General features: G+C 36.8%; 2 protein-coding genes across 2 annotated transcripts in view; both read left to right on the forward strand.

Annotated features, from left to right (window-relative positions):
* The window catches only part of Ppfibp1 (PPFIB scaffold protein 1), a 288979-nt gene extending 287162 nt beyond the window's left edge, over positions 1-1817 (forward strand). Inside the window, exon 34 of the mRNA XM_077109302.1 lies at positions 1729-1817. The gene's annotated coding sequence lies outside the window, so the exon portion shown is untranslated. The remainder of the gene's footprint in view (positions 1-1728) is intronic.
* On the forward strand, positions 1812-2805 carry Rep15 (RAB15 effector protein). The gene has a single exon (XM_076854236.1). The coding sequence runs from the start codon at positions 1813-1815 to the stop codon at positions 2521-2523; it is 711 nt and encodes a 236-aa protein (XP_076710351.1). The 5' UTR covers position 1812; the 3' UTR covers positions 2524-2805.
* Positions 2806-10738: the final 7933 nt, after the last annotated feature.

Below are 10738 nucleotides of genomic sequence, written 5' to 3' on the forward strand. Positions count from 1 at the left end.
AATTTTCATGTTCCAGATGGTCCTTAAGAGATTTTTCTTTCTTCACAGCTGAACTTTTTAACAAAGTTTATCTTTCAGGCTAAATTAACATACATGAAATAGCCTTTTTTAATGGCACCACAGAATTGTAGAGCAATCTATTTTGATTTTAATCTTGGATCCATTTACCTTACTAGGAAGAACTCAAGGGACATTAATATACCATTAACTTGAATATATTCATAAACATTCACACAGACCCCTCTCAAAATTGGTAGAGATAATTTCTAAAGAAATCAAAAATAAAACAAAAACTTTATAGTGTTTTTTATTTTCTTCTTTGTTACATACATCATTACATCAAAGTACTAACAGTCTGCCTAGATAATAGTATGTTTCCCAGGCCATCAATAAATGGAGCTTCATTTTCATTTCAATCAGATTCAAAAATTCTGAGGCTGCAAAACTAATTATATAATGGCTATTTCATTACATAAAATGTAGTTCCTGTTTTTCTATAACACAAAACTCAAATTTTCTTTATTTAAAAAAATAGTTGCAGCAAAAACTGTACTATTCGTGTTTTTTATGGGGTATTAGAAAAAAAATCTATTTTTCATTCAGTGCTACACATGCTTATGATGGTCAACTGTGGAAAGGATGGGTGTTCACAAGATGGAATGAGGTGGGCAGTTCAGTCAATGTGAGTGAACTTGTTTATAAACTCTATTTGAATATCAGTGGTGTTATATTTTATATTGTCAGCAAGTTACCAAGCTATTCATCAAGGAACTTATAACACAGATTACTATTTATTCATAACTGAAAGGATTTGATGCTATGGTGATTTCCTTTGAACTTTTTATCATTCATTATTTGGTAACTATATTGGACTCTTCCTGTATTTGGATTTTATTTTAATGTGAATATATGTCACCATTAGAAAAACTCAATTTGTTATTAGAAACTGGTTGAAAATACCAGAAGACTGTTAAAAAAATGCCAAATTTTCTTTATTAGAACAATATAATATAATATTTGATAAGATTAAAATTTTTTCAATGATATATTTTATTTGCAAAATATTATACACTGCTGGTATTACCATACGAGAGGAAATAACGTCAATACTTAATTGCCTAATGCCTTTATTATCGTTGTTTAATTTTTACCTGGTTCAAAATAACAGATGGGCTTGGTTTCTGGTAAAGAAAATAGTAACAAACTCTTTCTCATTGATAAACATCCATAAATTTATTTAAGTGAAGTGCCTAACGTGTATCATTGGAGAAAAATTTGAGGTCTTTGAGAAAGATTATATGAAAGGAATATAATCAACTGAGTGGGGGAATAAGGAATCATGACAGAAAGGATATAGGAAAAGTAAACAGCAATGACTCACCTACAGATTTGAAGCCAGTTATAGAAAGAGGTGTATGAATATGACCCATACACCTTTGAAGAACATACTGTCTTTAACTAAAATTTTGGAAGAGGGAACATCTAGGAAGAAATTACCAAAGATTAAAAGTAGAGTAAACATAACACAGAGAAGAACAGATGTTTTGTGTGAAATTGAAAACATGTAACTTAATAAACCAGCAGGAATCTGTATGAATACAGCACACCTACTTGACAAACATGTTTGCTCACATGTTTGCTTAGCAGTGTGTCTATATGCTTAGCTATACCAAGGAACTATAGGGCTAGGAAACTGTGATCATATTAACAGATGTGACTTCATTGCAGAACTTTTCCTCCGAAAAAGAAGCAATTCTGAATGACATTCACATGCTTGATGTTTGGGAGCAGTATTGATTGGGTGCAGAGAAAATGGGGCAAAAAGCATCACAGCAGTTGGCTCTGAAGGACAGCACTGAGGTTCTCAGCATCTGTGAGGTGGTCAGTGAAGCCATAGTCCATGCAGCTCAGAAGCTCAAGGAGTATCTTGGATTTGAGTATCCACAGAGCAAACTCTGCCCGGCTGCAAATACTCTGAATGAGATCTTCTTAATCCACTTCATCACTTTCTGCCAAGAAAAGGGAGTTGATGAGTGGCTCACCACTACCAAGATGACCAAACACCAAGCCTTACTATTTGGGGCAGACTGGGTTTGGACCTTTTGGGGATCTGATAAGCAAATAAGGCTTCAGCTGGCGGTTCAGACTCTACAGATGGCTTCTCTTCCTCTTGTGCAGTCAAAACCTTGTGACTTCCCCAGTTCGGAGTCGAGGGTAGAGGAGTCTTCCTGGAAGAGAAGTAGATTTGATAAGCTGGAAGAATTCTGTAACTTGATAGGAGAGGATTGTCTGGGCTTGTTCATCATCTTTGGTGTGCCGGGAAAACCTAAAGACATCAGGGGAGTTGTCTTGGATAGTATCAAAAATAAGACTGTAAGGAGCCATCTGCCAGGACGCAAGGCTGTGGAACAGTTTGTCCTGGAAACCGAAGATTGTGTCTCCATCAAAGAACTGCTTGGAAACTGCCTGAGTAAGAAAGATGGGCTGAGAGAGGTGGGCAAAGTTTTTATTAGCATCCTCTGAACTGGATGTGTGCTGTGACTGGCCTGTATCATAAAAAGAAAAAAAAGATATTTTCATAAGCAAGCTCATTTACATATATCATTCCTACATGGGAATTTTTTTTCCCCCTCTTCCCTTATCCCATTGATTGAAAATGATTACCTGGGTCAAAGTTAGTTTGACAATTATTGATTTCGTAATTATGGAACAAAAAATAAAAAAAAAAAAGAAAAAAAACCCTGGCTGAATTTTAGGAAATTTTATAATTAGGTTTAATCTTTATTCATTTATTCAGTAATAATTGGAAAGCATAATAAGGTTATGCATAAAGTTTGGTTTGCAAAATAAAGTCTTTGTTTAAAATAAAAGTCTAATACTCAAAAGTATAAAAGTATATTTTTACTGCTGTTGGTGGCCAGTGGGTAGGGTGGAGTGGTGGGGAAGACCACAGAGCTGGTGGTCTTACATTTCTAACACCAGTTTCAATACAGGATACCCAAGCAGAACTTTACACTGCTCTTTTCCTTACTCTTGGTCCTTGCTAGCAGCTTTCTCTGCACAATAGAATTTTGGTGGGATTTAATTTCTGATTTAATTAAGAGTGTTAACTTTACCCATGATTTACAAAATCACCCATAAAACAATTTCTTGTTATAATAATATTAGAATTTTCGTAAGGAATGTGCATACACATAAAATAACCTCTTTTGCTTAAAAGCCTGTGTTGGATTCAGCAGTACAAAGAGGAACTCATACTGCAGGCTAGATGCTTTACATATATTCTCTAGTTACATAAAGCCTCCATGACTCCAAGAGGCATTTATTTATTTCTGTTTCACAAATCAAAGAGATTTTGCAAAAAAAAAAAAAAAAAAAGCCCCCAAGGTCATAAAGCTATTAGGTGGCTCATAACAAAAAAAGCAAGGTCTGTACAGTTACAAAGCCACAACTCTTTCCTAGAGTTATATAAAGAAAATTCCTTGATTCTAAATTATTGGAATTGCTGAGAACACAAAGATGCACCTGCCACTTCCTGGCCACTCCTGCTGTTGCTGCTCCTCCTACTGATGAAAGTCTTGTTCACAACATGTAGTTCTTGGCAAAATGTGGGCTAAATTGCAGCTATCCAAATTCTGAAAATATTTGCTGTTTTTGAGTCTTCCCATGGGTTTGGCCCTTTCTATATTTTGGAATCAAGGGCACTTCTTGTGAGGCTGCATGAAGTCATATGAGGATAACATATCCAGCAATGTATTTTAATGGGGTGTTATCCAAAGTAAGAAATAACATTTTTTGTTGTGATTTATGTGACTGAAACCTGTCACAGGGCACTCAGAATTTTCTGTTGTACATATTTTTTTATACTCATTTAAACTCCTAAACTGATATCAGGAGTATGTGGGAGAGTCCAAGTTCAGAGAGCGGGGAGGTTTGGAATTTATTACCCCACTGTCTCTGATTTGATACTCTAGGATACAGATTGTTCCTGTCCAACTCACCTTCCTCTGGAATCCAATTCCCTCCCATTTTTAAGCCACTATCAGTTCCCCAGGTGCTTTTTTAGTCCCCTATGCCTTGCCCCTATGCTGAAAATTTCTTTTTTTCCTCAGTTAAACTTTTAGAGAGTACATTGATTTCTTCTGGAACTGTAATCCTTCCTGATTTTCCCATCCAGAAGCTAAAGATGATACACCTATCTTGTAAGACTGCTATTCATTATATAAAATGAAGACAAACCAAAATGTTTATAGTACAGTAAGACATCTTTATCAAGCCCAGTACACAAGATTCACAGAGAACATAGGGGTGCATCATTTAACTTCAGTCTAGGTTGAGCATGAAGAGCTGGCTCCTATTTTCTGTCCTCTGAGCCTGGTGTTAAATTTGAATAATCCTGGCAACATTAGGCAATACCAGCCCAGAATCCCTTCTCTTAAGCTTTATCATTCCAGGAAGTCCTAGATGAGAAGTAGGAAGGGCACTTTCATAATCCCTATGACGCCCTCTTGCTTCAGAAAAGGTATATGGCCTCCTCACCTTTGTTTTCCCTCCTTAAAATGTTGATTCATCACCGTGGTCCCCTTCTTTGAGGAAGCCAAAATAAGGAAGAACACAGAGGCAGCCTTGTAGTAGTCCTACATTGGAAATTAGTGTGAATTGGTGTCTAATATCACAATAGAGAGACCATTAATGTACACAAGTTTTACCTATTAAAATTTTTAAAGAAGTTGGGAGAGGCTGGGGTTGTAGCTTAGTTGCAGTGGCAGAGCACTTGCCTAGTGTGTGTGAGGCACTGAGTTCAATCCTGAGCACCACATAAAAATGAAATAAATAAAGGCATGCTGTCCATCTACAACTACAAAAAAAAATTGAAAAGAAGTTGGAGTGTTGGTAGAAAAATCAATTTCTTATTTCTTTCTTCTTTTTTTTTTTTAAAGAGAGAGAGAGAGAATTTTATTATTTAATTTTTAGTTTTCGGCAGACACAACATCTTTGTTTGTATGTGGTGCTGAGGATCGAACCCGGGCCGCACGCATGCCAGGCGAGCGCGCTACCACTTGAGCCACATCCCCAGCCCAATTTCTTATTTCTCTTAGCAAAGTCTCTAAAGCACAGCTCACCTTCTGCAATTTGAGTATATATGTTGCTCCCCCCCTCCAAAAAAGATGCTTCCAAATGTAAATAGAACACCAGTTTTGTTCACAAGTAATTACTAAATGCTAGTTACACGTAGGCCCTGTTCTTTGTCCTGCATAGAAAATAAAGCATACGGCATTTGTTGCAAATGGGATGGAGAGGGTATGAAACATGCTGCAGTTAGGATGTTGCACTTCCAAACTTCAATAATAAAAATATGCAGCCAAGATATGGCATCAACTAAGTGTCCATTAACAGATGAATAAAGAATATGTGGTAAATATACACAATCTAATATTATTCATCCATGAAAGAAGGATGCCAGTTGTGGTAAGGTAACATGAATGAACTTGGAGGACAATGAGTGAAATAAGCCAGGAACAAAAAGACAAACATCACATGACCTCACCCATAGATAGAATCTAAAACAGCCAATCTCATAGAATTACGAAGTAGAATAGTGGTTACCAGAGTCTGGGAAAGATTGGAGAGGCCAAGGCAGAAGGGGAGAGATTGATCAATGGGTACAAAATTACAGTTTGATAAGAGAAATAAGTTCCAAAGTTTTATTGCATAGTAAGCTATAATTAAAAGATAATGCATATTTTAAAATACTAGAGAGCATTATGCATGTTCTCACCACAAAGAAATGATGTTTGAAGTGATAGATAAGTTAATTACCCTGATTTGTTCATTACACAATGTATACATGTATGAAAACATCACACTATACCCCATAAATATGTATAATTATTATATGTTCATTAAAAAACAACAAAGAAAACCCTAATCTTTCAGATTAAAAAAAATAAATACAAGTGCAGAAATAAATGCCTTGGACATTCCTTCTCAAGAAACCAAGTAATCAGTCATTAGTAAACTGGGCATGAATAGCCCAGGAAGCATCTCTTGAAGTTAAGCAATAATTATTCCTATTTTGTCTCTGAAAGTTTAGTGTATTCAGCTAGTTAATATTTCCTTGGTGAATAGTGACTCCTGTCCTCAGGAAAGCTATCAAGAGTATCAAGTAGGTGGTATGGCAGAGTAAAAAAATATCCAACTGGGAACAGATTTGAGTTTTGAGTCTCCATTTTCATAAGAGTCAAGTGCCTTAACTCTTAATTTGTTTCCTTAATTTGTTATCTGTAAAATGGGGATGACTTCAACTAATTCAAGGAGATAAGACTTGTGAAATATGTTGTATACTAAAATATAAGCTTATCAAAATTTCAGAGAACCTAGTACAAATTGTAAGCATTTATGTTATAAACAGCTGAAAGTTATAAATCAAAGACTTACTGTACTTTTTGTGATGTGAAAATAAAAGCGGTATCACAAGACTGGGATCCCAATTACAATAAGATATATTCTGTGTTTGCAGAAATATGTCAAAATATACTCTACTGTTATGTATACCTAAAAAGAACCAAAAAAGGTGTTGCTTTTCCTGTTTTTAAAAATACTACATCGTTTAACTTTTTAAAATTTTTATTCTTTTAGTTATACATGATAGTAGGATCCATTTTGATACACAAGCTTGGAATATATCTTATTCTATTAGGATCCCAGTTTTGTGGATATACATGGTGGTGAGATTGACTGTGGTATATTTATATATGTACTCATTTAATTTTTTTAAAGTTATGTTCTTGGTGTAAAAATTCTGTAAAGAAAGTAAAGTCTTTAGCAGTCTCTTCTCCACCGCCCTGCTTACTCCCTCAGGTTTGCTAATTATCCTTTCAGAGTTTCTATTGCTTATTTAAAATATTTCACACAACAGAATCTTTTTATCCATAAATGCCTTATGACCTGCATTAAAAAAAAAAAACTTAACCATATACTGTGGACAATTTTCTAGATTTATATCATTCTCATCATTTTTTAAGACTGACATCAGTGATTTTCAATCCTGCTTGAATAATAAATTAACTTGGGAGCTTTAAAAAAAAATAAAACAACAAAAATAAAGTCAATTCTCCAAAAAAACCTATGACTAGCATTCATAGAGAGAAGGCAAAGAAAATTTTACTCTTTTTAATCTCCTGGGGGGATGTTCAACCTGGAGAGGACCCATGTGTCTTAAGCTGTACTTTGAATTTTGTGATCTAATCAATGCTATTTTCATGAATATTTGGGTTACAAGGTATTTTAGTCAATACTCGTGTACTTAAAACTTGGTTTGGTCAGGCCTTAACATTTTGTCATATTTGATTCATTCTTTTTTAAAAAAGAAATGTTACAAACTTAGGCCCTCACTTTCCCTGCTTTGCTGGTCCCTTCATTTCCCACTTCCCGTGAGCATTATTCTCAATTTGGTATTTCCTTTATATGGATATTAAGGGTATTTCATATTAACATATTGTATTGCCTTTAGGGACATAACCTGTAAGTAATGAATTTCCTTAATACATCTGAATTGTGCATTTAAAAGTGGGTAAGGTGGTCAATTTGGGGAGCAAGTACCACGGATCAAACCCGGGGCACTTAACCACTGAGCCACATCCCCAGCCCTTTTTATTTTTTGAGACAGGTTCTGAGTCTTGCAAAGTTGCTTAGGGCCTTGCTAAGTTGTTGAGGCTGGCTTTGAACTCACGGTCCTCCTGCCTCCCCGTCTCAAGGCACTGGAATTACAAGCATGCCCCACTGCCCCCAGCAAGGTGGTCAGTTTTATGTTTTATCCAATAAAAACACACAGTGGGGGCGGGGGCAATGTAAATGGACTAACAGTGATGGGGTTTTTTGTTGTTTTTTTTTTGTTTAGTAGTACATGGATATCATACCTTTATTTTTATGTGGTGCTGAGAATCGAACCCAGTGCCTCACATATCCTATGCAAGCACTCTATACTGAACCACAACCCCAGCCCCATAGTAATATTTTTCAAAAAGGGAAGTCACCTTATTCCCATTACTACTTTTGCTTTATCAGGATTATTGGGACAAGAAACTCCTTACAAACAAATTCTTAGCATTGATATTTGTAGTATTTATATGGGGGTGGAGGTGGGGATTGGTAGGTGCAGTTTCCTATGCTCTGTTTATATGTTGGTTCTCAAATAGGAGCTTATCAGAGCCTGAGTGGTTAATTGAGGGGAGGGATGGGGGTGAAATAAAGAATTTTGGTGTAGGCACAGTTCAATGTTACCAAACCTGTACCAAATGCCACACACTCTACTACATGCTTTTCTGTGTTTGATCATTTATTTTCATGACAACTCTCTTGAATTGTGAATTTTCTTTCTAATATTCAGTTGTACAATAGAGAAAACCCAGATGTGCCTCCAGAACCCAGAGGCTCTCTGGAGTTGTTTGCTGCTGCTCTAGAGAGCTAGCCTCAACTGGCCTGTTTTTGCATCCTGGGTCCAAAAAGGTTTGTCAGCAAAGCCAAAAGATGAGAACTCTAGGTTTCCCCTCCAACAACCTCATCACCTAGCATTGCCCTGAAAGCAAGGTCCAAACCAAATTCTGCCACATGTATAGGCATTGAATAGAAAGAAGGCACAAATACACCATAAGGCCATGCTCCAAAAGCTACAGAACTGTGCTGTGCTCCACTGTCAGCCAACAATCACATGTTGCTACTAAAGTTAAAAGTTAAATGAAAGATCTGGTTATTGAATCACATTGCCATTTTTCAAATGGCCAGCAAGCAAGGTATTAGTGGCTGCCTTATTAGGACAGATGAAACATTCCCATCATCTCAGAAAGTCCTATTGGACAGAGCTGCTCTAAAAAGTTCCACACTGTGTGCCCTCTGGTCCATTTCCATGGCACTCTGAACAAATGGAAGTTTCCTTAGAAGCAGAGGCAAAAATAACTCTAGTGTCAGGATTTAGCCAACTTTCAGGATTTGACCCACAATCAGGATCAGATGACAAAATTTCCTCAAAAGCAGCTAGAAAGAAGACTGGTGGGAGTCAGCCAAGGGCACCAAAACCCTCTTGAATTTTATTGACAAATTGACAAATAGAAATTGTACATTTAAGGCATGTCATGTGATGATTTGTTTTTTTATAAACTGAACACCTCCATCCTTACATAGTTTCTATTTGGGCATAGTTAGAACACCTAACGTCTACAGTCTTACAAAATTACAGTCTAGGATATTTTACATGCTTTGAAGACAGAATATGTAATCTTAAGTACACAGGATATAATAAAGGGGGAAGTTATACATGTATGATGTGTCAGAATGCATTCTGACATGTATAACTAAAACAAAATATTATAATAAAGTTATGGAACATGATCAGAATATACAAGAACACTGGAGCATTAAAAGACCAAACCTAAGAATCATTTGGGATAGAAACAAACGTGAAGATGCAAGCTAAAAGCATAAAGAACATTTTAAATGACATAGTTATAGAAAACAAAGATGTTGTGTCCGCCAATAAGTAAAAAATAAAAAATTCTCTCTCTCTCCCTCTCTCACTCTCTCTTTAAAAAAAAAAAAGACTGAAACCCCACTGGGCAAACAGGTCCCTTAACTCCACATACAGCATCTAGCATGCTTGGATACAAAATGATATTTCCAAAGGACTTGGGCAGCACTGCCCCTTTGTCCTTGCTGGTTTCACTGCAAATGGGCTCTCTTTAACCTGGGTCTCTGCAGCCCCCGAGTTTTCTTGGCAGACCATCCATGTGGTTGGCATCTCTTAATTCATAGGGTCTTCATTCCAGTTTCAGCTTCACATTTACAACTTCATGAATCAGCCTCCTGAACGTAGCCTGCAGGGAATCCAACCCTGCAACATTTTGCCTTGCTTCCCAGGCATTCCTTTGAAGTCTCAATGGAAGCCTCCATGACCCCTTAACTCAAGTATTTTGAATTCCAGTAGAACCAACATCATATGGAAGACACTAAGGTCTGCTGCCAGCTCCTGCTCCCTGGGATCAGGCCTGCAGAGGCCTCTAAGTTACTGCAGGGCTTGAGCGTGTTTAAACACTTCCTAAGCCCCCTGTATTAGCAAGTCATTCCCACAGTCTCAAAGGAATTTCATCTTCTATAGCCTGGAACAGGTAGCAAGTGCAGTCTTACAAAGTCCTGAGATGCCTTATAGGCATCTGTCCTGCTGTCTCTGTGCACAATACTTAGCATCTCATTAAGCACTATAATCTCTCCAACAAGCACACTACCTTGGCCCCAGATTTACATGCACCATTCTGGCCAAGTGGAAGTTTTTAAACTCCTTTAGCTCTGCTTTCTGATTTTCACAGAACCTGGCTAAACACAACCTACAATATCCATGCCACCAATCAAATGCTATGCTGTCTTAAAATTTTCTCCACAAGATTCATTAGCCCCTTACTTTTAAATTCAGCTTCACACAAATCTCATGGCAACAATAGCCAAGTTCTTTACCAGAATATACCATGAGTATCCCCTAGTCCAATTACCAGTTGAGTCCTAATATCCCTCTGAAATCTCATGTGCAACAGACGCCATTCCTGTTGGAATTCTGGTCTTCTGAACTCCCACCAGAATCACCCATTAAGTTCTGCTTACAATGCTCTACAGCTTTTCCAGTTTGCATCTCTAACTTTTTCAATCTATATCCTGCCAACCATTTCCAAAGGCTTCTGAACTATATGGTCAA

This window comes from Callospermophilus lateralis, chromosome 4, assembly GCF_048772815.1.
Source record: "Callospermophilus lateralis isolate mCalLat2 chromosome 4, mCalLat2.hap1, whole genome shotgun sequence".
NCBI classification, from domain to species: Eukaryota; Metazoa; Chordata; class Mammalia; order Rodentia; family Sciuridae; genus Callospermophilus; species Callospermophilus lateralis.

Bases quoted from the DNA above. Each gene is read 5' to 3' on its own strand.
- Rep15 (XM_076854236.1), top strand. From the start codon at position 1,813: ATGGGGCAAAAAGCATCACAGCAGTTGGCTCTGAAGGACAGCACTGAG.